The sequence below is a fragment of the Vigna radiata genome, chromosome 10, assembly GCF_000741045.1.
Source record: "Vigna radiata var. radiata cultivar VC1973A chromosome 10, Vradiata_ver6, whole genome shotgun sequence".
NCBI lineage: Eukaryota > Viridiplantae > Streptophyta > Magnoliopsida > Fabales > Fabaceae > Vigna > Vigna radiata.
The window spans coordinates 7,066,145-7,092,759 of NC_028360.1; the positions used below are offsets into that span (position 1 = coordinate 7,066,145).

At 33.1% G+C, this 26,615-nt stretch overlaps 3 protein-coding genes across 9 annotated transcripts; 1 reads left to right on the forward strand and 2 right to left on the reverse strand.

Annotated features, from left to right (window-relative positions):
• Positions 1-544: 544 nt before the first annotated feature.
• Positions 545-3,072, forward strand: LOC106775978. Of its 3 annotated transcripts, none has more exons than XM_014663252.2 (2): positions 545-800; positions 1,551-3,072. In XM_014663252.2, exon 2 carries the CDS (start codon positions 1,577-1,579, stop codon positions 2,861-2,863), a length of 1,287 nt encoding a protein of 428 aa, XP_014518738.1. In that variant the 5' UTR covers positions 545-800; positions 1,551-1,576; the 3' UTR covers positions 2,864-3,072. The 3 variants fall into 3 exon arrangements, with proteins under 3 accessions (XP_014518738.1, XP_022642757.1, XP_014518737.1); XM_022787036.1 differs by having other exon boundaries at positions 546-800; positions 1,016-3,072; XM_014663251.2 differs by having other exon boundaries at positions 546-800; positions 1,535-3,072.
• A 120-nt stretch (positions 3,073-3,192) lies between these two features.
• On the reverse strand, positions 3,193-9,379 carry LOC106774505 (protein TORNADO 1). 2 transcript variants are annotated; one of them, XM_014661523.2, is made up of 5 exons: positions 9,100-9,379; positions 8,809-9,006; positions 7,001-8,617; positions 5,487-6,727; positions 3,193-5,168 (listed from the first exon to the last, which is right to left on the reverse strand). In XM_014661523.2, exons 3-5 carry the CDS (start codon positions 8,502-8,504, stop codon positions 3,783-3,785), a joined length of 4,131 nt encoding a protein of 1,376 aa, XP_014517009.1. In that variant the 5' UTR covers positions 8,505-8,617; positions 8,809-9,006; positions 9,100-9,379; the 3' UTR covers positions 3,193-3,782. The 2 variants fall into 2 exon arrangements, with proteins under 2 accessions (XP_014517009.1, XP_022642756.1); XM_022787035.1 differs by lacking the exons at positions 8,809-9,006; positions 9,100-9,379 and having other exon boundaries at positions 7,001-8,031; positions 8,238-8,313.
• A 9,560-nt stretch (positions 9,380-18,939) lies between these two features.
• Positions 18,940-23,242, reverse strand: LOC106776026 (heterogeneous nuclear ribonucleoprotein 1). Of its 4 annotated transcripts, XR_002669807.1 has the most exons (7): positions 22,979-23,241; positions 22,743-22,864; positions 22,222-22,443; positions 20,753-21,956; positions 20,384-20,456; positions 19,522-19,600; positions 18,940-19,425 (listed from the first exon to the last, which is right to left on the reverse strand). XR_002669807.1 is itself a non-coding variant. In XM_014663321.2 (5 exons), the coding sequence occupies exons 3-5, from the start codon at positions 22,441-22,443 to the stop codon at positions 19,587-19,589; spliced, it is 1,440 nt and encodes a 479-aa protein (XP_014518807.1). In that variant the 5' UTR covers positions 22,743-22,864; positions 22,979-23,241; the 3' UTR covers positions 18,940-19,586. The 4 variants fall into 4 exon arrangements, 1 of the variants encoding a protein (XP_014518807.1); XR_001376863.2 differs by lacking the exon at positions 20,384-20,456 and having other exon boundaries at positions 22,979-23,242; XR_001376864.2 differs by having other exon boundaries at positions 18,940-19,600.
• Positions 23,243-26,615: the final 3,373 nt, after the last annotated feature.

Consider the following 26,615-nt stretch of genomic DNA (forward strand, 5'->3'; position numbering starts at 1 on the left):
AAAAGATAAATAATAGGTGTTGTTGTTCATTGATGTGTATGGAAAGAATAGTAACATGATATGCACTAAAGGCATAGGATGATGTCCCACTTGCAGAAACCCACTCAAACCCTTTCTCATTGGTCTCTCTGCTCATCATGGGGCCATCGCGTGGGTCGGTGTGTCCCATACTCCATCCCTTTCCTCTCTCCTACATATATTTTACTATTATTATTATTATCCTTATTAAATGTTATATGTTCTATCTATAAAAAAAGTGTAACTGAAGTTCTGTAAAAAATAAAATATAACTTAATCAGTTTAATTATGAGTGAATTGTTAAAATTTTTTAGAATCTGCAAATAATTCCATGGATTACATTAATAGCTTTAGAATAACCCCGTTATTGTGTAGGCGAAGTTTGTAACTAAGCATTGTAGTTTCGTTGATTTTACAGAACTAAACATCATAGTTGTAAACTAAAAACATGCGTTGGATATTTTATACTAAAAAACAATGCAATTTTGTCTATGTGCGTCTGTGGTGTGCCATATATACTCTTCCATATACACACCATTCTGCGATCATGTTCCCTACACGGATCCATACACTCCCACTGGCACCCGAAACACATTTGTCATTCTAACAAGCAGTCACCAACATCACTTTCCTTTCTACAACACATCAAAGTTCACAGCTTTTTTGTTCTTTCTAAATCACCACCTCGATTCACGAACTGGGTCATCCTTTGATTGTGGATTGAAATTCATTTGGAGCCACACCCCTAATTTTCTCTTACTTTGACTTTCCACCCAAGACAGGTAAAATATAAAACCTCATCATCTTCTGTATCTGCATCCGTCTTTCTTTTATTTATTTATGCACTTTCCATCCCTCTCTCTCTCTCTCTCTGAATTGTAGTTTGTTTTTTAGTGCTGTTGTGTGATTTGAAGGAGAATTTTTAAAGGGGTGATTTTAGAATTCTGTGACTGACGTGTCCTGGGTCACCGTGCCCTCCCTCGGATTCCGCTGGTAGTGTTTGTGTGCAGGAAAACAGTAAAGTTGGTTGCTTTATTGGAATACGATGAAACTTGGCGCTGCCCTTTATTCCTCTTTTTAGTTTTTAAGCTTGGCTTATTCTGGGTCTGTGAGTACTTCACCGGAAAGTTTCAATTTTGGGGGCTTCCGCTTCTGGTTTTGTTAATTCCCAGTTGCCTTCTGAGTGAACTCAAGTTGTCAAGTCCGGGCTTCCTACTTCTCTCTCACGTTTTGGTGTAGAGTGTTGCCTTTCTTTTGTTCTTTTATTCCTTCCTGTGTTGGTTTACGTGCAGTGAAGTTTGTTTCTATTTTTGGATCTGCTTCTGCCTAGGCTTTTGGGGTTGTTTGTCCGTGTCTGTGTTTTGTTGAGCTGGGTTCTGGATTAGAGAGTTGTGTTCTTCTGCTGGTACTAGGTTGTTTAGCACAAGTTTTCTTGCTGTTGGATTTAACTTCTAAGTGTCATTTGTGTCTTCTTTCTTGGTTTGCTTGGACTTGGGGTTAATTGACTTTGTTGTAGCTTTGTTGTCTGCCAGGGTCCTGGTTACTTTGATATATCATCATGGATTCCCCACAATCTGTTGTATCACCCTTCAGAAGCTCAGTTTTGGGTGAGGGTGAGAAGCACAAGTCTGAAGTTTTCTCGGGAAACTCTAGTCCCTTGTCCAAGGACATTGAAGTGAATGGGAAGGAAGTTATCATGTCAAATGTAGAGGAGTGTCTTGGAGTTCTTGATGTTTACATACATCAGGCAAGGGACATTCAGAACATTTGCATATACCACAAGCAAGATGTTTACGCTAGGATATGCCTGACCAGTAATCCTGAGAACACCGTGTCTACCAAAACCATCAATGGAGGAGGAAGGAACCCTGTGTTTAATGAGAATCTTCAAGTCAATATTAAAACTGTTGATGCTTCTCTCAAGTGTGAGATATGGATGCTTAGCAGGGTGAAGAATTATCTTGAGGACCAGCTGCTTGGTTTTGCCTTGGTGCCTTTGTCTGAAGTTCTAGTCCAGAATGGGAAACTGGAGAAAGAGTTCTCTCTTTCTTCAACTGATCTATTCCATTCTCCTTCAGGTTTTGTTCAGTTGACACTGTCTTACAATGGTGCTTCACCTGATGTTATGGCAATTTCTGCAATACCAAGCAAGGTGGCCACAGATGCCCCTGTGCAGGATTCGGAAACATCCGAATCACTGGCCCGAGAATTTGACAAAATTGAGTTCCCGGATCCGAAGATTGTGAATGAAGACCACTTGATGGTTTCAGAATACTTTGGCATTCCATGTGAGGAGACTAGGTGCTCTGATAGCCTGGCTACTTCTGATGCCGAAAATCGCAGTTGCGAAGCCGGTGTTCGCCTTGTGGAAAGCTTCTCAGCATGCAGTGGTGAGTCTTTTCAGCCACCTAAGGTTGATTCCCCACCCAGCAGTGTGTCAACAAATGGGGTTTCTTCCCCTTCTGTGCCTGCAAGCTCAGAATCATCTGATGCTGCTGCTTCGAAGTCTCCTATTCAGGAGCAGGCTTCAGGCACCAAAGAGGGAAAAAATGTGGATGTGAAAGATGGTGACAGTGATTCCTCAAGTGGGGTTCCTAATGACTCATTCCCTAAGCCTGTTGTCACTGTGAGCATTGAGCCTGAGCCTAAGGTGGTGCAGCAGGATATAGTGGACATGTACATGAAAAGCATGCAGCAATTTACTGAGTCACTTGCAAAAATGAAGCTCCCTATGGACTTCGAAAGTGAACCAACTAGTTCAGGAAATTCAACCACTGAGCAAAAGCTACAGCCATCAAAGAGCAACAATTCCCGTGTGTTTTATGGTAGCAGAGCTTTCTTCTGATCTTTTGCTTCCCTTGTTCAAGGGAATTCGGGCAGTCACTGTAGATTTTAGAAGAAAACTGATGTTAGTAGTGAAGTGAAATAATGTACTATTCTGTGTGGTTTCCCCTTCTGTATTTCATCACATGTTGGTTGTAGGTTACAGGGAATATAACTTTGTACTCTCACAAGCTTGTTGCTATCTTAACTGCTACATGAACTTTTGTGTTACCTTCTTCCTTTGTCATCGTTCTTTTGTTTTGAATGTCAATAATTGTGAAATCGGATCTCATCTCACCACACATTAATCATGTGTATAATCAGTAAGCAATAGTAATAATGTGGTCCCACTGTCACATGGTGAAAGCCAAGTGTAGATGAAGCAAAATCTACAAGACTTTCCTCTCCCATTTCGCATGAAAAAGCTCATATATGCAGGATCTTGGATCTTCATCTTTTTGACCCGTATTTCCCTGTCCTAGTTCAACAACTTTTGTTGAACAGTCATGTTTATTCATTCAAGCACTCTAATTGTGTAAAAGTATTTTAAATTGTCTAAAAAATTTACTTCTTTGTTCGTTCCTACAAACTCTAATAGTTATTTTTATTTACGTTTACAATGCATAAAAATCTACAGTGAACTACGCCCTTGCAATGGTAGCAATTCCAACTTTGCATTGAAAAAATGTAATTGGAAGAAAAAAAAAATCTACTAAGGATAGCCAGATAGGTTCATACTCGGTATGAATAACATGTTACTTAAGAAACATATAAAATTTACAAGTTCAGCACATTTGCCACTTTAAATGTATTGTAGAACATCATTACATTAAATGCCATATTTATAATGGAAATACAAACACACAAAAACAATGAAGAGAAGAAACTTGGAAACTAAGGTTCTAATTTCCTAGTGTTGTTACATTAGGATTTCAACCGTTTCAAATTGGAACTTCAATTATCTCTGCAGATCTTGCATATATGTGCCTCCTGCATATCCATGCAATTTGACCGTTGTCCCTGTACCTGACTCGCCACAGTCCAAACTTTTCTGCAATATCCTTCCCTGAGGAACACTTTCTCTCCCTTAAGAAATCAACCACCCATTGCTGTGCTGCTCTTAAGTCTTGTTGAATGTCCCTTGAACCTTCCATGGACCTGTTTCTACGACCCATAGCGGCAGCACCTAAAACGCCTGCTGCACTTGCCCCAGCTGCACCACAGAGAACTGAAGAGCCAGCCAAGTGAGCAACCTCTTTACTCAAGTCAGGTATCATTTGCCCCATTCCAGCTGCAAGATGAGCTCCTATTTTTAGAGCTAAAGTTACCAATGTCATGAACTTCTTCATGTATGGAGCCAAAGACTTCACAGCAGCATTATCAACTTGCATGATTTCACACCCCATCTGATCTTCAACAACATGCATTTGTCCCCGGAACTCACATAACATGTGAAGCCGGAGAGCATTCATGCCAGAAAGCATGGTGGTGACCAGTCTTCTTGTGTAGTTTTCTGTCCTTACAAAATATATCATGTTGGGGACTTTCCTCTCCTCAACCTGCACATTAAAGGTTGCAAGGTGGTTCACTTTGCGATGAAGTTCAAGGAGAAGTCTATGTTCATAATATCTCAGCCCCTGGATTTCCTGTTTCAAGTCTCTGATTTCTTGCTCAATAATCTTGAGTCTTTGCAAAACTTCTTCAACCCCTTTTGCAATGCCACCAAAAGTTGGTTCAACCCTTGCAGCTTCATCTCTTAAGGTTATAGATTGACCTTGCCCTTCAGGGTTATTTTCAGGTGGAACTTGCAGCTCTTGTGCAAGATTGTAAAGGTCATTATACCTTCTATGAAGAACTTCCCGGAAGTCATCATCAGATAAAAGGTCTCGTGCAAAATCAAATCCGTCTTGGAGAATAGGCCTACCAGAGTCTAGGACTGGACTCCATGTGTGTTGATAATCATACATGCTTTCTGCTGGAAGTGAAAGTAGTGCTTGTTTCAGCTGCTGCAGAGATGCAAATTGAGTTTTTCTGTATCTAGGAGGTGTCAGTTTTCTCACACATTCAGGTCTTAAGACATTCTCAGTCAAGGTGACCCCTTGGCAAACACTTTGGATTGCGGGGATTACAATTTGATGAATGACTCTCAAAGTTTCTGTCAGGTTTTTGGTGGAGCATGCAAGGACATCAATATAGTAACCCAACTCTCCTCCAAGTTCTACTCTTATGTTGATTCCGTTAATGCTGATTGAAATAAGGTATTTCTCAAGACTGTAAGTTGCACCATGCTGATCCTTAACAGCCTTTATTCTGTTGTGAAGGTGCACCTGCAACACCAAAGGAGAGAAATCAAGAAAATCCAAAATCCTAGATAATGTAGCTTTCGAGATTTAGGAGTGAAGATTAAAAAAAATTAGCAGTTTGAAGTCACAGTAAATAGTTTGCATATAACTATATGTCTTTCCAAACTACTTTTTATACGCTTTTGCATTCTATGAACCCATTCGAGTGAGATCATCCACCATCAGAAAGTAATCAACACTAGATATATGAAGTGAATGGAATAATTTCAGGAAAACGAAGTTGCAAGAAACAATTGGAAACAGTCTAACTTAGGAAAAAAGGTGTGGTAGAGCAACTCTTGCCTGCAAACGAGGGAAGAAACCTGGAGTTAGAAACATGTGGCTTGAATCATCACACTCAAGATGACGTCCTGTGTAAATGCAGTCTGGAATGCTTAGCTGCCACCTCTGAGGCTTTCCTCTGCCTTCTTCAAGAATGGAAGGAATCAATAGCAGGGAATTTGGATCTGATGGATCTTCCTCATAACAAAGTTCAAGTTTTAGCATCATCCTTACAAGATCACTAGCGTCTAAATTCTCAAACACCTTTGAACCCATACCAGGAATAGGGCTCTGCAAACTTCCTCTTAAGATTTTTTCTAATTCCTTCCTGCTAATAAATCCATTGTTTTCAGAGTGTTGCTTCTTAACATTCAACTTTATGAGCTGACCAAGGACTTCACCACAGAACCACTCAAAATCTAAGATTAGAAAATCCAACTCATCAAAATAAATAACCTCACCAATGTGATGAAGACATGTAGCAATAGCTCTTCTCTTCATCTCTACCTTCTCTTTGTTGTCATGTCTTGATCGAATTCTCAAAAGTGGAACTTTCACTTGGCATAGCTCACCAAATTCCTTCCACTTCATGGCTGGCTTGTTGTAGTTCTCAGATCTCCAGTCTGATAAAATCTGTATCAGATCATTGCAAAGTTGATAGACCCGTGGCACTCTTTGAAGAATTGTCTTGCTCGTCTTTCGGATATGATGAGTGAGTTTACTAACCGATGCTGATGATCTTGCATCAACTGTGAATACAGTTGGGTAAAAATCAACAAAGCCTTGAAACTTGTCTCTAAGTCTCTGAATTGACTCTACTGTGAGCTGCAAATTTTGTGATGGTTGGTTGATTTTGTCAGAGTGTGTGAGAACAACAGCAACACTTGGTAGCATGCATTGTTGTATTGCTCTTTTAGAGTTGGAAACTATGAACCTGAGCCAATACTGCAGGTCCTCTTCAATTTCTGTTGAGCTTTTTGGTTCTTTGTTACTTGGTTTCCTGAATAAACTTGATATGATGATGAAAAATGATGCACTCCCATGCCCTGGGAACATAAGATCATGGAGAGATAAAAACTCGTGATGACCAGCAAAGTTCCATATTGAAATCCTTGTATCCTCATTCTTGAAAGTTTTTATCTTCATTCCTACTGATTTGACTGCCTGCTCCACTGGGTTCACTATTGTTCTGACTTGATCCAAGTAGGGAAGCGCCGAAGCAGAGAAATTTTGTGATATTGAATGACAAAGTGAGCTTTTTCCTGAAAAGTATGAATTTAAACTATCAACAATGCTTCAAGTTGACTCGTTATCAGCTTATGTTGATATGAAAAGAATGCATCTTAAATTGGTTGCATGAACTTATCTTTCTTAGATAGTTTTGAGATGGTGTGCCATGAAATTAATCAATAGTTTTAATATCCATATATGAAATGATTTTCACTTTTAATAACTTAAACTTTTAGTATTTAAAATTATACAGTTTTACTTTGCACTATAACTATTTAAAGATGAAAAGTTATACTAAACCTTACCTGCACATTCTTGGCCACAAAAGAAAACTCTGCAACTCTTGGGTTCTGTTAAAGGCATATCCTTGACAGAATCCATATCTGGTTCAGTCTTTTCATTCTGGCCTAATCTCTGATAAATTCGCTGAGTCTTTCCAGAGTTTTGTAAAGGTGTTCTGGAGAGATCAATATCTTCAATCCAAGGATTTATCTGGAGTGTCTCCACAATTGTCTGCAGCAGTATCTCTCCCTCCACACGTTTGCATCCTTGAAGAGACAAGCATTTCAAGCTAGCATTCTTCTCCAAACTCTTGAAGATTTTAACAAAGTCATCTGATCTCAAGCTCTCATCATCGTGAATTCCCAACTTCCGCACTGTTTCATTTGTTGTAAGAAACTGTATAACAGCTGCTAGCCCATCCCTTCCTATTCTTGTTCTTTCTCCTCCAAAAGTAATACATGTCAAAGTAATGTTGGCTTGCCTTTGAAGTGCTGAAAATCTACTCAAAGGGCACAATAGATGTTCCACACCCATTCCACTGAACCAATTTCCACTCAGGTGTAAGGTTTGCAGAGTTTTGTTCTTGAAGAGACCTGCTGCAATATACACAATGCCCTTGTCTTTAAGGTATGTTCTAGACAAATTTACCTCTTTGAGGGTCTGGTTTTGTTCCAAAACCAACCTAAATTCCTTGGCACACCGGGATTTTAGCCTTACTCCTGTCATGTCAAGGGACTTCACAGTGAAGTTCATGCCTAAAGAGCAGGTAACTCTACAAGTCCCTGAGAGGTTAAGCTTGTAAATTCTAAGTGTGCCGTTCTCAGGTTCAAACTCAACTATCTTGGAACTCTTTTCTCTATTCTCCCCACTCCAAACATGAACTTCCATTCTTCTGTTCCTTGCCAAAACTGCAGATATAAGAGGTGTAGCTGTTATGGCATTTGAGTCAAAAATTGTCAACAGTTTAAGAGTTGAGTTAACTTCAATCATCTTCGAAAGCTCCTCAGCACCTCTTGACCCTATCGAGTCTTCCCATATCTGAAGCTCCTCCAAACTGTCATTCACCATAAGAGCAGAAGCAATCAGTGCAGCTCCAACAGACCCTATGCCTGATTCTGAAAGCATGATCTCTTTGATCACTTTATTTGCCTTCAGAATGTCAGAAAGGTCTGATAGGCTTTTTCCATTGAATCTGTTTCTTCTAAAATCCAAATGCTGTACATTTTGGTTATTCCCCAGCAAGGTGCCAAGATGTCTTACCTGCTGTGAGTCCCATTCAACTCTGTGGAACTCCAAGTTTCTCAAGGAGGAGTTGTGTCTCCCAGGTGCTGCAAGAGTAGTCAAGAGAGGGGAAAAGAATGGAAGGTTTTCCTTGGAAATGTTTATGCTTATGGAGTTGTCTGTTTCTTGATAACAACCTGAAGTTGGTTGAGAGAGGTAGAAGGAAACACTGTGCAGATTTAGGCCGTCCGATTTGATGGCTTGCTGAGCCCATTGTAGTTCTCTCAGGATCTGGTTTGTTGCCATCACTTCACAAACTCTTCAAAGTTGAATGAACCTGTGCCCTTACCAGAACATCTACAGTAATCTCAAATGCTTCTTTGGAAGACAATGTACATACATTTAACAATGAAATTCTCCTAAGGAAAAATATACAAGAACACAATGTTATAACACATTCTTTAGATCAAATACGTTTTCAATTAATTTTAAACAATAAATAGTATGTCAGAGGAAAAAGTATTAGACAGTTTTGGTCTATGATCCGACCAATTTTTATATGGAAAATATTCAAGTTTTTTTTTTTTCTGTTTCCTTTAGAAAATAATACCTAAGACTCCTTGTGCAAGAATGCTTGTATAAAACTGATTCTTAACTTGTCTTGATGGTATTCCTTTAGCTAAAAATGTTCCCACAGGAATTAATTCTTCACGTAAGTTATTTCCTTTGCACCTTGGTGCATCACATCCCACTCAAGATTTCAACGTTGCCAATGTGAAAAGCCTCTTTATGCATGTTTGTACAAAACCTGGTCATGTTAGCGAAGAAGTCACACCCTTAACATAATTTTTCATCCCAACATGAGAAAATGAGAACTTAACCTAAAAGATGAGAACTTTACCTAAAAGTTTTCTGTTGTTGAATTCTGCCATGACTCTGCCTTGAGTAAATGTAGGCCCACTTCATGATTTGTGGGGTATCTGCTTTTTGACCTTTTAGACAAAGTGAAAAATTTGATCTTTCTTTTTCTTCTTTTCATTAGAATAAACACAGAATCCTATGAGGTTAGAGGGCAAGTTAAGCTCTTTTCGAGGGTCCTAACGGTGAAGAAATCCTATATCAAACTTGCTTTTGGATTATCCATGGGGGCTTTCATAAATGTAAACTAATCACTAATTCAAAGTTGGCAATCATGTAGTGAGAAGGAAACAAACATAAAAAAAAAAAATTGAACTATTTGGGTTATGTTATCAACGGATATTATGGAGTAATGTGCTTTGTGTGTGAGAAATTGTTTTTGTTGTTGTGGACCCCAAGAACGAATTGTTTATGTTATAGATGTAAAATTTTTATCAGAAATTTCGTGATTTTTGTCCTAAATACAAAAAATTAAATTAATGAAACAAATTTAAGTTGATGACAGTGAGAGCAGTGAGAATGAATATGAAGTCTTAGAAAAGCAGTGCACTGGTGGATCCTTATTCATTACCGTTGGATATATTTATATTTTATTTAACGGTTCAGATGTTGAATGGAAAACAGTTGTTTCATCTTATTGAAATTGCAATTTAACATATTCACAGTGAAAGCGATCTGGTTAGGAATGGCAATGAATCGGTAGAGATAGCATGATATCTAACCTGCTCTGTATATAAAAAATGTATTAGTTACTCGCCCAATACTCATATAAAAAAAATTTATAGATTTTTTTTAACCAGCAGATATCGGTTGGATATCCATTTTCAACCAGTAAATATTTATAAAAAAATATTTTATGATTTTTTTTTAAAGGATCCTCATATTCTAACAACGTTATTTTGACAACGCTTTTGACAACGCCACGTGTCGCGTTGTTATTGGTTGCTTTTGAAATTAATTTTTTAATATGAAAAATTGAATTGGAGTGGTTTTTCGAAAGTGCCCCTGGTTATTTTTGAATGCTCTGTCCAGAAGAGTTGGTTCTCTGTCGTAGGGATTTCATTTTGAAGATTTCGTTCTCTCTCCAACGCGCATTCTCTTCTCCCATTTCCATCTTTAGGGATTTCGTTCTCTGTCGTAGGGATTTCCTGTGTGGTTTGTGGTCTGCTTTATCGGGACTTCGTGCAACGTTTGATTGAAGGTTGTGGTTCTTTCTTTGTTTTTCTCGAATGTGGTTTTTGTTTGAAGTTTGAACATGGTGGTTCTTTAAGTTGTCCATTTGTAATGTTTTATTTAGTTTATAAATCTGATTTGTATAACAGTATTTTCTGCATCGTAGGGATTTGTTATTGAAATTCACGTGTTCGATATTTGAAGTCATGGGTTCGTCTGGTGATAACGGTTCTTCAAACAAGGTATGCCCTTTTTCGTGGTTACGTTATCGTATTGTGGTTTTGGGTCATGATATTAGTTGTTTATGGTAACGGAAATCATTGGTTTTTGGTGAAGATTTTTTTGTTGGTTATTTGATTTAAAAAAGGAATGTTTATGTTGTTTGTTGCAGTTATTTGTGCGTCATTCAATGAAAACCAATTTTGTTGCTGGTTTGAATGCGATTTTGACTGAGGAGCAGAAGGATGTTATTTCAAAGACGCCATTTGCATGGTTTTTAGAATTGCAGGATAATTTGAAGATTGGTAGGAATATTTTGAGTGATTTACTGATTAGATGGGTTGATGAGAGAGGTGGTTTTAAATTTGGAGATAAAATTGTTGAATTCAAGGAAGAGGATGTGAGCTTAGCCTTAGGTTTGGGTTTAGTTGGTGATGAAATTAACTTGAATGCCAAATTGACTTCACCAAGTCTATTACTGAAATTCTTTGGTACAGAAAAAGGAAAAGGAAAAGGAAAATTTGAACTTGATATGATATATAATTTTGTGTTGAAAAATCACAAAAAGTTGCCTTGTATGGATGTATGTAGCCTTTACCTTTTTGTTGGAATAAGTGAGGTATTGTTACCTTGTCGTAGTCGAATAGTAAACCCAAAATTGTTTGAAATTGTTAATACCACAAGTGATTTAAGTCGTTTATGTTGGTGTCGTTTTGTTTATCAATATCTACTTAGTAGTTTTAGCAAAGCTTTTGTTGCCTGGAAAGGAGGAAAAGGTGCAAGTACTGTCTATGTTGATGGATGCGTGTACGTGTTTAAGGTAAATTTGTTGCATGCATTGTTTGGTGGGAATTACTTCAAATCACCGATATTGACTTGATTGATGTAACTTAGGTTTGGTTCTGTGATCGTTTCCTTCCTTCAAATACTGTTGTCCATAAATTCCCAAGAATTTTGCATTGGATGAGTGTAAATGTAGGGGACAATTTTGTCAAAGTTGCAATGGACACGGGTGTGGTATGTATTTGTTCAATGTTTTATTCATTTTTGAATGAATTGGATGGTTTAATACAACGCAATGGTGGTAATTGTCATTCATTTGCAGATGGTTGATGAGTATGGCAAATCAAGGAAAGAAATTGTTGTCTCATGTTCGAAAGCATCAGTAGATGAAGAGAACAATGATGATGGTTTAGATGATCTCTTACATGAACAAGATGTGCTTATTGAAGATGATCACTTAACGCCTTCCTTATAGCAACAATTTCATCTTTAAGACTTTTTATTTTCTGGTTATTTTTTCTAACTATTTCCAATCGTCCAGTACGTGGAGGTTGACAACTATTTTCACCTTTTTCAGGTTCTTCTGCAGTCCTCGCCAACGCATCCATATTGAATGCCCTACGGACGATGGGATCCTCTCGTTCAACGGATCGAATGTACCAATCAAAGTGTACCTATCACAATGATAATTAATAATTAATTACCTCAATCAAATAAGAAAAATTAAATAATCTTTCTACTTGAAATACTTACTCACCTCCCCTTGCCTAAACAAAAGATCTATTTCTTCGGTCCGATAACTTACGGAGCGAAATCCCATCAGTCGCGGAAATACCCTGCAAGATGGGTGAGAATGCAAACCTAGGCGTTCGTATACCCATAGCTAAAATGAAAGCAANCAAAGTTGTCAAAGATCTTCTTCCAATTATTTCCNTTTAATNAATNACATTAAACAANAAACAATANCACTGAATCATACCTGNAANACAACANCACTGCCACTAATGCTNACAGAATCGGCAATCTTTCCAGTCAGTAATTTCTTATTACATCTGTTNAGNCTATGTACNAGATACGTATGTATAGCACCACTCCAATCATAATTACACAAACTATCTAAATCATCTAGCACTACACAAGGCATGTTAGAAACATGCCTTGAGTTCCTAGCGAAAAAAAATGAACAAAACAAACTAAAATATACAATCGACAGACGACATCTACATCTAGGTCATCATCACCAACAATGTTATCAAACATGTTGACCAACTCTTTTGCTTTCATTTCACTGCAATTTAACAGATCACCAACTTTTCCGACAATTGATTCATCGAAGGAGATCTCCAAACCCCCTACTCCCAATCCTAAAGTCATAACCACGTCAACCACATCAAAAGAAACCAATTGTTGCCTAACTCTGAATGATTGATGCTGGGGAACCCAACGACGTACCAATTGTTTCAACAATTTCAGGTTCAGTTGTATAGGCTCTACGATTCCTAAGCAACACTTAAAAGGAGTTTGGCCTATGCGGCTCACATGCCTTGACTTTAGTAAAGAATTCATGTGGACAATGTGTGATGTATCCATCCAAGTGCGAACCTGCCACTAAAAAACATAACAAATTTATAAAAAACAATACGCTGCTCCTAAACAACAAAAACTACAGTTTGGACAAACATATACATACTTTGCTTTTGGACGATTCCATTTTGGAGTTAAGTTATGGTATTCTTCAAAAATTTACCTGCAATAACAATTATAAGCACTTTTAATGCACCCAAGTAACGTTAAGACAACCAACTTCAACAAATCATGAACAAACAGGGAGGAACAAACAACTTTTAGTACAAAATCCTGCATTCATTGCATGGTAATCGCTTACAGGCTTCCTGTAAGCGATTACACATGGTCATAGGCCAAATTTCTACTCTTCCTCACCCAACATCCACAAATTTCCTTGGTAATCGCTTACAGGCTTCCTGTAACCGATTACACAAGGTCATAGGGCAAATTTTTAGTCTTCCTCACAAACATCCACATTTTTCCTTGGTAATCGCTTACAGCCTTCCTGTAAGCGATTACACATGGTCACAGGGCAAATTCCCAAGTCTTCCTCACACAACATCAACATTTTTCCTTGGTAATCGCTTACAGCCATACATTAAGCGATTAAACACGATCATAACATTCATCATCTGACTCTTGCTCATACAATTACATACCAACACAACCCACACCTTCAAACCATGGAAACATCCTACAACAACAATATTCATAACACAATATTCATAACACAACATTCATAAACACAATCATATGTCATCCACCCTGCACTACGACTACGACACTATCAAACAATCATGAATCATAACATTATTTCAACAACTACGATCGAAAGAAAGTTCTAACACATGGAAGGGGAAAAAAACGATACCTTTCGATGAATGACTACAGAGCTGGAGTATCACCCAAAAAAACCTAACCTTTGCAGAAGAGATGACAATGCTCGCCCCTTTACACACTTCCTCCAATTCAGTGCCGGAACGTTATCGAAAACGTAAAACCCAAAACTTCAATACACACAGTGATGGTTTCGTGAAGGTTTCCTGAGATTNCAATGACACAGAGAGTGGTTTCGTGGAGTATCGTGGTTTCGTGGAGAGAGTTACGTCTTTCTTGGAGAGAGATGGGTTACCTAGGCGCGAATCATTAAATTTCGACCATGTCCTTTTCNGCAAATGCCCTTCCCTTCANCTATTTTCTTTTTAAAAAATACATTTCAAACAGCCAATCAGACGTTGCCATTTGTGGTTGTCAAAAACGTTGTCAAATGGGGTTGTCAAAGTAACATTTTTCTTTTTTAAAAAGGTTATGTCACCCACTCTCCATAGCTACTTCTCCCAATCTCCATAAACCCCCAAATTCCCCATAAAAAACCCCTTCCCCTCCTTCCTCCCCAGCAACAACACAACAAATATTGACAAGAAACCTAGAATCAGAATCTGTAAATATTACATGACAGGCGAACTCTTGTGACTCTGGCGCAAACTAGTGGATCTTGGGGACGGTGTTGAAGTTTCTATTTGATGCTGATAGAGTGCTGAGGGGTGGAGGATACCTTTGGGTGAAAACCCTAGTTTGTGACGGCAATGAGAAAAAAATGAGATTTAGGATTTGCTTGAGTAAAGAGAGAGAATAAGAATGAAAACAGGGACAAAATTGTAATTTACTTTTCAAATGGGTAATGTGTACTCGCGGATACGGATAATATGTTACGCGAATCTGATACGTTAATAAGCTGGTATTAAAATACTCGTTATCCGTTACACAGTACCTCTTACTCACGAGTACTAAATACCCAATACGAATTTTATCCGCAGATACCCGCGATACGAGTTTTTTTGTCATCAAAGTGTTTATTTTTTTTGATATTCCCACTATTAAAATTAGATTAGAGACAGTAACTTTTTTTACTAATAATTTTTAGTTCATAAATTGATATTTAAATCAATTGCTATATTCCTTATTTTTTTGTCTTTATAATAATTGTTATTTAAAAATAATAATTTTCTCATGGTGACATTTTGTTTGTCATTATATTTTTTTAAAATAAGACAATTTAATAGAAATTTTGTTTTAGAAAACTTGAAAACCTTAAATATATTTTTAATTTTTAAACTTTGATATAAAATTGAAATTAGTTTATGTTTTAAGTGTTTATATATTTTAATTATTAAATTTTAAAAATAAATGAATATATTCTTTTTAATTTAATTAAAAACTATGTATATAATGTATATTTTATATTTGAGGGGAAGCCCAATGGTTATTGATGTATGATTTTTTCAATATTTTAGAACCTAAAATAATTTGGTTGATGTTTGAAAAATTAGTTTGGAAGAATTCCTTAATTATGGAATTCTTGACCAGATTTTCTCTTTACACAATTTTGAAAATTCAGGATTCCTCCGGTTATGTTTGAGTTCATGCATGTAACCTATATTTAGAACTAGAAAAATATATAATTCATTTTTACATTTATATAAAAGTAAAGTAATTATAAAACTTTTTATATATTTTTGAAATATTAAAAAAATAAAAAATAAATAAAAATATTGTTAAATAGATATAAAAAATTTAAGTATGTCAAAAAAACTGTTTTTTCTTATAATTAATCTCTTTTCCAATTTAATTTAAGAGGTATACTTTGTCAAGTTAGATTAGTAAATAATTTATGCTATATTATATCATATAAATGAGAATGGTTATTTTTAAATGATTATTTATTGTATAATACAATTATATTATTAAATTTTTTAATACGCTAAAATTAGTAACACTATTATTATCATTTTCTAAAACAATTTTAAATAAAACTGATAATTAAAATATTGGTTATAAAATTAACAAAAAATAATTAATATATATATTTGGAATTTTAAAATTTTTAAAAAATATTTATTTCAAATATTTTTTACGGTTGTAAACATTCAATAAATGTAAATGACATGTATTGTGGCCATTTTTAAATGTTATTACGTTTTTTCTTTCATTTTTTAGTAATAATACTAGCAGTTAAAATATTTTTCATAAATTTTTTTTGACAAATGTAATTCTAATAATTATTTTAATTGTTAAAATTTTTATTTTTTGATGATTTATTTTTAGACCTCTATAGTTTCAATCTTTTTTTTTTTATATGTGTATAAAATTTTGAGAGTATCAAATATATAAAATATATTAAAATTAAAAGAATTATATGTATGAAAAAAAATGAGGAATTAAGGTCTCTTCAACATAAAAAAGCTCTTTGATGAACTTAAAAGAAAAAATGTTTCAAATTATATAATCTAAATGTTATTTTTTGTATAAAAAACTTTTTAGATTATATAATCCATTTTTTTTCAGAGTATGCGTTGTAGAAGATACTTACTGGAAGATACTTACTGATTACACAATTAAAAGTTAAAAAATAAAAAATCTTACATATTATAATATTCAAAGTTATTTTTTTTACTTATGTGTTGTTCAATTTGAGAGCTATTTTCCTTTATTAGATAACTGGAAGTCTTTTTTTAAAGGTAAAGTAAAAAAGTTTTGTATTTATAAGAGTGAGAAGAGAGAAAAATATGTGGTGCAGGAAGAAATGACTCACTTGTAACCTTTTATAGTGCTGTTGGTTCTTTGATTTTTTTTTTCTTTTGCAACCCTCCCTATTTTGTAGCCGTTCTATTTTTGGCATGACAGTTCCAGGGTTTCTTCTTTCTGCACCTCCATAATTTTATCTTGTACCCCTATATATTTGATAATTCTAAATTTATCTTTCAATTTAGTGTTTTTGTTTTCACCTTCAGAAATGCACAATTTAAAATATAAAATTTGTAATTTAAAATGTTTAGTTTGAAATAAAAAATTTATATTTTAAAATGCAAAATGAAAATATTTTTTAAATTATACAATCTAATAAAAAGAGATGAAAACTAAGAAAAAGAAAACATGGAAGAGGGCACCGAAAGAAGGAGAAAAGGATGAAAGGAAAAAGATAGGGATAAATTGGTCATTTCATAAGTATGTGAAAATACATTTTGCTATTATTCAATAATTAATCAAATCAAAATAAATCACATATATAATACCTACTCCAAAAAATTACATAAATTCTATTCATATTTCCAAATCCCTTTCTACATAAATATTTAATTCCATATCATATAACTTCGGCAAATAATATTTCTTTTTATAATTTCTTAATCCAACATATCAATATACAAACTCAAAAATTTCAATATTTATAACATTTAATTGTGATTCCTATATTATACTCAAATTCATTTATAAATAAAATGCTTTTTCATATCTTTTATAATTATTTGTGATTGAAACAATAAACAAATAGAGTTGAAAGAGTCACAATCAAAGGCATCTTAATCTGCACTTTGATTGATCAAAAGAAGTGAGTGAAGTTAATTTTTATTTATTTAATTAATTTTGGTATCTCCACGTGTCATATTGATATGGTCCCATCCCATAAACATTATATAATTATTATATACTTGTACTACAATTCGAATAAAACCCAGAATTAGTTCTAATCAACATTGTGGACCACACTTAAGAACGAATAAATAAAGCCAAAAATTAAATAAAAAAAGTTATTTCAACTTTTTCTGCTTTTCAAACCTAACAAGTCAACCTTTGAAGTTACAAATAATTTCTTTTTCTGGCTGATTTCAAATTTTTTACATTTTCAGACTATCACAAGAGAGGGGAAAAAATCCCTAAGAATGTGTCGGATTTTGATTAGGGTTTTATATTAATTGATACTTCTAATATGATTCTTCTTTAATCATTTTAAAATTGTCTTTTATCTATATTATTATACAAAAGATTCTGTCTTTAGGCGTATTGTTTTTTAATTTTATCTTTTAAATGATTATTTTTTTATTAAATAATTACTTTTATTTTTAAGTGGTCTTTTTTTAAAAATTTAACATTTTTTTTATTTCACTATTTTTAATTTAACTCTATTTTAAATTAAAATAATTATTTATAATAAAAAATTCTTACAAAATAAATAGAAGTTTTCTATAATAAAATTATAAAATTTATTTATATTATTTTTAGTATTACAAATAATAATTTAATATTTTTTGTTATAATAAAAAAACTAACACATTTTTCCAGTGGTTTGTATAAGGTTTTCTCATCTAATCTAGATCTTATATTTGATTATTACTTTATCTATAAAGAAAAAGCTATCAAGATTGAAAAAAAAAGAGAAGATAAAACTAATCAGATATATTTACAAGCATAAAAAATATATTAAAAAAAATTTTTTAGTAATAATAATAATAATAATAATAATAATAATAATAATAATAATAATAATAATAATATACTTTATTTCAGTGTTTTTTAAATAAAAGTACGATGTTGCAATAACTAGTTAGTTTCATTTCCGTTGAATAAAATCATTATTTTTTGTTTCAACCAATCCCAACGAAACAAAAACTATTATCACATAAAATTTCCCTCTTGGTTCTTATTTTGGGAAAAATATGAACCCTAAAACATTTCTAAAAAACAAGTTTTGATAGCTTTTGAAGAAAACTATAAAGCTTGGGGTTTTGAGAACAGAAATATTTGTGTTTATTTAATGAAGAACAAGAACAAGAAACCAAACCTAGACTAATATCATTTTCCACAAAAAAGTAACATTGTTATGTGTAAGTTGTGATTATGATGTCCAATATTGAATTGAAAAGAAAAATCCTAATCCATTTATGAGGATAAGATAAAAGCATGGCCACACGCAAGTTCCAATTGAAGATCCAAATATTAATTCTTATTAGGATGGAATCCCATGAAAGGAACAAGCAGAATGCTAAATAGCCATAAAAGTTGATACTGATAAGCATAAGCTACACAAAAATAAACAATTATATAAGCAAAAAAAGTTTCTATATTGGGTTATGCATACCCACTAGTTGCATGCAACCAATCAACTCTATTCCAAGCAATTCAACTTCGGTTATGTTATTTTCATCAAACAGTAGCCACAACAGCACATCATCATCATACACAGGAATTGACCAGTCTTGAAAATCAAGAGCACTTCAATAATAGACCTAAATGCAAAGTTGTATAACAAAAGTGTAACAATGACTAATGAAACTGTTCAGAAACTTGATTATTTGATGGGGATCCTACATAGGCATCCCACTCATGTTTCACACTTGATAAATCAAACCTCACTTACAATTTGATCAGAGTTACATATACCATAAGAAAAAAAAGATGGTGACAAGAACCATTGAACCAACACCTTTGCATGCCAGGCATTACAGTGGCAAAAGAAAGAAGAAATTCAAAAATTAATACTCTATCATTAAACCGACTAACCACAACGTGCCTCTCTGGAGATGTACTATTACACTATCATGGAACAAATCTTTCCTGAGTATATCCCGCAAATCTCATTTTACACCTCAATCCAATTCCAAGAAAGGAACCTAAGTCTTGAAAGATGAAAAAGAGGACCAAAACAAGGATGGAAAAGAAAAAAAAAATAAATAAAAAACAAGCCTTACACAAAATCACTTGTAAACTGCTTTGTCTTTGAATATGTATACTTCAAATGAAAGAAGAAAGAACACCGTTAGCTATATATGACGTTTCCTTATGAGCTGTATCTCTTAGGTGATGGAGATGTATTAATTCACAATACCTCATTAACTTTAACCAGTTTTCCTTCATCTACTGCTACCATGACAAATCCAACTATCATATCTCCTAGGCAGCGATTCCTGAAAATACATCATGCATATATGTGTAAGAACCTGCTGCTAAATAGTCAATCCTCTAAAAATAATAATGGAAAAACTTGTTCTTTATAATAATCAATATGTGCTGATTCTGGATAATAATGAATATAAATGAGTAGAAAGATTTGAGGTTTTAGTCTTTTCTCATTATAAATTGAACTACTTCAACAGACTAAGTAACACAGAAATGCAACCCTTCCTGTGCCTATTTCATGACAGTATAGCCATCAACATTCAACTTAGTGTGGTCTATCCACAAATAAGCATCTTTAAGATAATGGTCTAGTTTGGAAAAACATCTCAACAAATACTTGTAGAAAAAGAAAATAAGAAAGTAAAATGAAATTCGTTTTGTAAGTTAAAATTAGTTTACGTATATTGACTTTTGTAGAAGCTTTGAGTGTGGTGCTTATTGACATTTAAGCATCTTTGAAGTTAATATCAGGTTAGAACAAACATCTTATTAAGTACTAAGAGGAGAGGAAAAGAAAATAAGAAGGTAAAATAAAACTTTGGATATAATGGTCTACTTTGGATAAATTTTATTATGTACTTAGAGGAGAAGAACAGAGTTTATGGGCGCTCTAACTAAATTCCCCCAAAGTTAGGATGCATAAGTTGATTTTTTATCTTATGAAAGAAGTTCGATTCATTTACTGTTCTATGTTCTTCTTAATACAAGTGCTTATTGAAAATTTATCCCAATTGACCCAATATAACTTACAAATAGAATCAAATTTAAATGAAAATGATAACGAAACCTACACATAAGTACAGGAAGTTGCAAGGAATAATTCTACTTGGATTGCAGTAAACACTTGTGAGAACGCTCATGAATCTGAAGATATAAAATTAGAAGACATGCACATAGCAAAAGTCAGAATCCAAAAAGTATTCAGCATAACTAAAAGAAGACACTAACAAAGCGACGTGATATCTTTATCACAGTTAAAAATCCATTTGTCTTGAGCTTAAAGATGGGCGTAAATGAAAATTTCCTTTTCAAACTCCTTGAGAAAAATTTCATCTTCTGAAGTATAGAAACAACATCATTGGAAATCAAAAGCTAAAAAAGTAAAAACAATAATTTGATTTTCTTTTGGAGACAAGACTGTATATAGCTTAAAGTCTTACCTCTATTCGGTTGTCTACTAGTAACATTGTAGTTTCCAATATAACCCTCAGAATTCTTTACTGGGTCATCTGAAGCTATACCGCCAAGACCATAACTAAATGAACCAGAACCATCAATCTCAGACACAGCAGAACGCCAAGCAGAGTCGTTGTAAACCGAACCACTGCCAGTACGGTACAGGTCGCCATATGATCCTTCATAACCACCTGTTGAAACATTAAATGTAGAGGCTGGAGTCACACCTGAACTGCTGTTTCTTCCGTAACCTGCTCCACCTAGACCAAAGCTGCTATCTCCACCTTCATAAACATTATTCCCAGTACCATAACCAGAAGCAGCACCTCCACCCTGGGCTGGAATGGATGGACCCCAGCCTGTGCCACTATTTCCAATGGAAACACCAAAAGCTCCACTTCCAGATCCAAGGAAAGGGCTGGGGCTGACAGGATTATTGGCATTATTGAGGCCCCCATTTCCCCATAAATTACGAGATGGTGAGTTCATAACATTATCGCTTCTCCCATTAACCCCACTATAGCCTATAGGAGTGGTGTATCTGCCAGAGTTGCCACTATAGAAAGGATTCAATAGTCGACCATATCCTAGATTGCTCCCATAATTTGAAGTCCCTCCAAAGGTCGGGCTCAATCCTGAATCCAAATTCACTCCCATTCCGTAACCAGTGTTGCCAAAGGGAGTAAATCCACTTCTACCACCAGTAAGAGGACTAAACCTACCATCCATCCTCACTCCATATCCTCCTATTGGACTCATACTATAACCCTGAGCATAACTGTTTAGGTAATTACTGGCCCTATTCAAACCATAGTTAAATCCTATCAATGGGCTTCGGCTGGGACCGGGGGAAAGCTCTTTGGGAACTGCCCTCTTGACTTCAACCATCTTACCATTGAGTTCATGAAAAGTTTTATAAAGAACTCTATCCACAGCTTCTTCAGAGTCATAGGTAATGAAGCCAAAACCTCTTGGCCTCTGCGTATTATGATCATACATAACTACAACATCTGTAATTGTACCAAACTGATCAAAATACTTCTTAAAATCACTTTCGGTGATTGTTGATGGTAAACCTCCAACAAAGATTTTTTTGGTGCGTCCAGGACCAGGAGATGCGTGTGCACTACCAGACTGCCTACTTATATTGAGCTGATCATCCCTAGGAACAGCTTTCTTTGCTTCAACCTGGAATTCAAGAGAACATTACATAGATCAAAATCAGCATGCCATTTTCACTTTATTGATTTATAAACTTAAAAGGGTCATGTTTGATCCAATGTGCAGACAAAAGAGAACACGGATGAGTGCAAAAAAGATTTTTTAGTCATCAATGAAGTCGAAAATTAAAGCATAGGAGGCAATGATCTCCTTTATGGACACAAATTTAGCAGCACAGCTAAACACAAAATATTGACACAATGCCAAGTACATCTACAAAGAAACAACTCACTGTTCGCCCATCAATTATGTGCTTATCCATGATTACTCTTTCTGCAACAGAAGGATCAGCAAAGACAACAAAACCAAAGCCACGAGCACGACCTGTTACGCGATCCCTCATGATCACAGCCTCTATCACCTCCCCATATTTCCCAAAATATTCCTTAAGCCGTTCCTCATCAGTGTCCCAAGATATTCCCCCAATGAAGAGCTTGCCAAGATCCGATTCCATCTGTTCCAACACCAACCATGACTAGTTAACAATCAATCACTGGTTCCAAATTTCCAATATTGCAATTGAACAAAATTCAAAACAAACACACATTATGAGTCAAAATTCTCATCTCAAAAGCCACAACAAAGAACAAAAAACCCGCAATTCAATAATCCATATCCAAATCACTCAATGATAGCCTAAATTCAAGCCAAGGAACCAATCTAAACGCACAATTTTCCATATTAACAGATAAATCCAACCTTTCCACCAAAGCAAAAACCGATCAGAAATGCAGATGAGAATAATAGACTCACCTTATCTCAAAATTCAGACAGAACCCAGTTGTTGCTTCGATCAGAGACGAAGTGGGTTTTGTCAAATTCGATCTAGAAGCATCGGATCTTCCGAGCATCAATCAAAACCCAGACCAGAAAATCTAATCTCACCGCCCCATCAAGGAAAAAGAACAAGTAACTGGATCAGCGAAGGAAATTCAAAAACTTTACAGAGATCGGTGAAAGTTGGAGCGACCCAGATGAGAAAAACTTACCATGCGTTGATAACGGTGGAAGAATGATAAGCATGTGACAAATGCTTCAATGGGAGGAAGGGAATGGGAGAAAACTGGGAATGGAAACAGAGGATGTGCTCATCATCATCCTCTATCTATTCTCTCTCTTGCTTTTTTTCTTATTTTTTTCTTTTTCTTTTTATAAATCTCTTGTTCTTGGTTATTCCACTTCCTTAATCTAGATGAAAGGAAAAGGAATTTGTAGCTAAGATGTGAAGAGACATTATATATAAATAGAGAGAGAGACTGCAAATCCTCTGGTGCAAGAAAATTTGGAGGAGCCAAGAGATGACACCAGATGTTTTTTATTATTATTATTATTATTATTATTATTATTATTATTATTATTATTATTTGAAAAGTGTGATGAATAATGATTAAATCCGTTTTAAAAAATAAATAGAAGTTTTATTTTTTTACTTCTCAGAGAAGTTTTGTTCTTTATAACTATTTTTATAATTAAGAGAAGAATAAATTACATAGGCTAAGAGTTTAAAGATTTTTTTTTTCATTTAATTGTAAACAGTTACTTTTATAATATTTTATGGGTAAATATCTCTTGAAATATCAAATTTGACTAAGATTGAATATTTTTCCAGGAAAAAAATGTAAATAAAATGCAACATTAAAATATAACTAGTGAGATTCTTTTCACAAAATTTATCAATATAGTAGGGAAGACAAATCTTTTTTGTACATAATATTTATTGAAAACCATGAAAAAATAATTAAATAAAAAGTTATAAAATAGAGATATGTGAGTGAGCTTATCATGAATAGTAAACATGATTAATATTTTTTTATAATTTTTTCAATGTAATAATGTTTATTTTATAAAGTTGAAAATTATGAAAATAGATTTCGATCATGTTTGGATTTTAAAGTATCATTAAATTAAGTTTAGTGTGAGATAGACTATTCTTAAACATGCACACTAATGTTTCACACTTATAAAATAACTTATTTGATATATACATTGATGTGAAAAGTATTCAACATATATATTTGCCAATATTAAGTTTACTTGTAATTCAGTATTGATTAAGAATTTGAAATAATAATAATAATAATAAATAATATATATATAGTTATTTTTCTTAGAATATTATTTTTATTTCTGGATGATTTTATTTTATACGTTCAAATTTCTCATTGTATGATTAAGTAACAATAACAGACACGACAAATAATATCGTATAATCAACTTTGTGTAACTTTTATTATGTTATTTTTTTAATAAGTTAAAATTAATATTTATACTAATTTTAGTTTTATATAACATGAATTGCGTTTTAAAATTTGAAAGAAAAAAAAAAACACATCACATGTCAACATGGATGTGGGTTCCACTTAGCACAAATGTATTTTCACCTTGTCAAACTTAATCTCTTCCATCAAACAGTAGAGTTATTATAAAAGTATATAAAATTTACATTAACAGGACATATGTATTAACTTCTTAATGAGAAATGAAAGAAAAAATCTATTATATAATTCAAGTAAAGTTGCAATATTAATTAATTAGAAAACACCATAGATGAAACTTTTAATATCATTTTTATATAAGGAGAAAACTAACCAATATCCTAAAGCCACTCATTTAGGTATAATTAATGATTATGGATTTCACTACATTTATATTAAAATCAAGAATAATTAATTTTATTCATTAAAATAATATATATTTATGATTAATTTCACTAATGTCTTTATAATTAATAATTCATATATTAAAATATTGTTTGTTGTTATAATACATGGAATTTTGTTAAGTTAACATGAATGTTGGAAAAAGTTTCCGACACGTCACAAAAATAACATTAAAAGATTTCAAATGTATATTTTAATTACCTTTTTATAAAATTTTAGATGTGGGTTGTTTACTCTCTCTTTATTTTCGTTTGTTACTTTTTCTCTTAATTTAAGTTTTTTTTTTTACATTTAATTATATTTTAATTTTTAACAACATGAAAATGAGAAACGATTACAAAGAAAGAGAAAGAAACGGCAGAACAGTTACAATTATTTTATTATTTAATTACTTTTTAATTTTGTTTTTATGTATATCAAATAACGAATATTTTTATCCTCTAAAATTAGTTAATGATTATTTAAGTGAAAATTTATTTAATGTCACATTTAATTATCAACTTTTGTAAAATTTAATTTTTTATTAAATGTTCTTAATTAGTGTTCTTAGAACACACCTAAGACCCTCAAGACCCTTCTTATAAAAGTAAAATCGTATTTTACTTGTGAACGATTGAATACTATGTAAAAAAAAAGCTTTAAATATTCAATTTTGATAAAACTAAAAAATAGGCTTAAGATGATTTTAATTTTAATGGGAGTATGTTAAGTTTATCATTGTTTTTTAAAAAAAATTAATTGCGTCATAATTAAAAGAAATTGTTTCAATTAGTTTTTTTTGAAAAGAAAAATATTATTAATGTTTTTAACATTATGACATGTGTATGTAATTTTTAAAATTTTTTAATTTTTTTATAGAATTTTTTTGTTACGTGTTAAGTTTCTTGTGTAACACATGACACTCTTAGTATATATTTATTCAATTTAGTTATAATTTTTTTTTCAAAATGAAACAATGTTATCTTTCCTTAAATCTAGACAAAATTCATTATTTGTATAAATGTCATACTAATATTTTTATTACACTCTGATGCTTAAATTAGTGAGGTATAAAAGATAATAAATACAATAATTAATAAGTTAATAATCAGTGAATAATGTCTTTTTATGCTAGTGTTCATAAGGAATCCTTTATAAAAAAAAGATTATATTAATTCTTCCGATAAAACTTAGATATGGAAATCTGATCTACGTGTCCACCTAGTAAGTCTAAGTTGTGTTTTCTTTCTACAAAATTGAGATATCATTTGGTTTGAAAACACTCAATGCTTAAATTAGTGATGTATAAAAGATAACAAATACAATAATTAATAAGTTAATAGTCATATCTCGTGAATAATGTCTTTTTTATAGTAGATAAAAAAATCTTAAGTGGTATGAATTTGAGGATAAATCCTCTTCAAGAAAGAGGTATGAAATATGATAGATGACTATTTCTTGAACATGTATGACCAAATTTATTATTTGTATAAATGATATTAATTAATTTATTCTTATAAAAAAAAAGGGATTTAGTATTATATTAGTTTTAAACACTTGTTTTTTAAAAAAAAATATTTATACTTAATTAGTTTTAATCTTATAAAAAAACATGGATTAATAAAACATGAATAAATAATATATAATGTAATATGTTAAAAATCATTTTTAATGAAAACATTTATATAAATAATAAATTTTGTTTTACTATGGAGAGAGACCATATTCCTTCACTTTGAAAAAACTTAGGACTAAATTGAATGAAAGAGACATATAGAGACTAAATTGAAATCAAGACAATGACACTTGATACACTTGACAATATCTTGCCACGTGACTCACTAAGGACCTAACACGCGACTCACTAAGGACCTAAAACATGACAACAAAAAATTTTACAAAATAAATTTAAAAAAAAATATAAAAAAAAACACATTAACATGTGGCATATCATTAACCCTGTTAATAATTTTTTTACAAAGACCTA

Excerpts from the sequence above, each read along its gene's own strand:
- LOC106775978 (XM_014663252.2), top strand. The coding sequence starts at position 1,577 with ATGGATTCCCCACAATCTGTTGTATCACCCTTCAGAAGCTCAGTTTTG.
- LOC106774505 (XM_014661523.2), bottom strand. The coding sequence starts at position 8,504 with ATGGCAACAAACCAGATCCTGAGAGAACTACAATGGGCTCAGCAAGCC. Across the intron at positions 6,728-7,000 it reads TTGTGGCCAAGAATGTGCAG|GAAAAAGCTCACTTTGTCAT; the intron begins GTAAGGTTTAGT and ends CATACTTTTCAG. Across the intron at positions 5,169-5,486 it reads GTTTCTTCCCTCGTTTGCAG|GTGCACCTTCACAACAGAAT; the intron begins GCAAGAGTTGCT and ends TTGGTGTTGCAG.
- LOC106776026 (XM_014663321.2), bottom strand. The coding sequence starts at position 22,443 with ATGGAATCGGATCTTGGCAAGCTCTTCATTGGGGGAATATCTTGGGAC. Across the intron at positions 21,957-22,221 it reads ACATAATTGATGGGCGAACA|GTTGAAGCAAAGAAAGCTGT; the intron begins GTGAGTTGTTTC and ends CTTGAATTCCAG.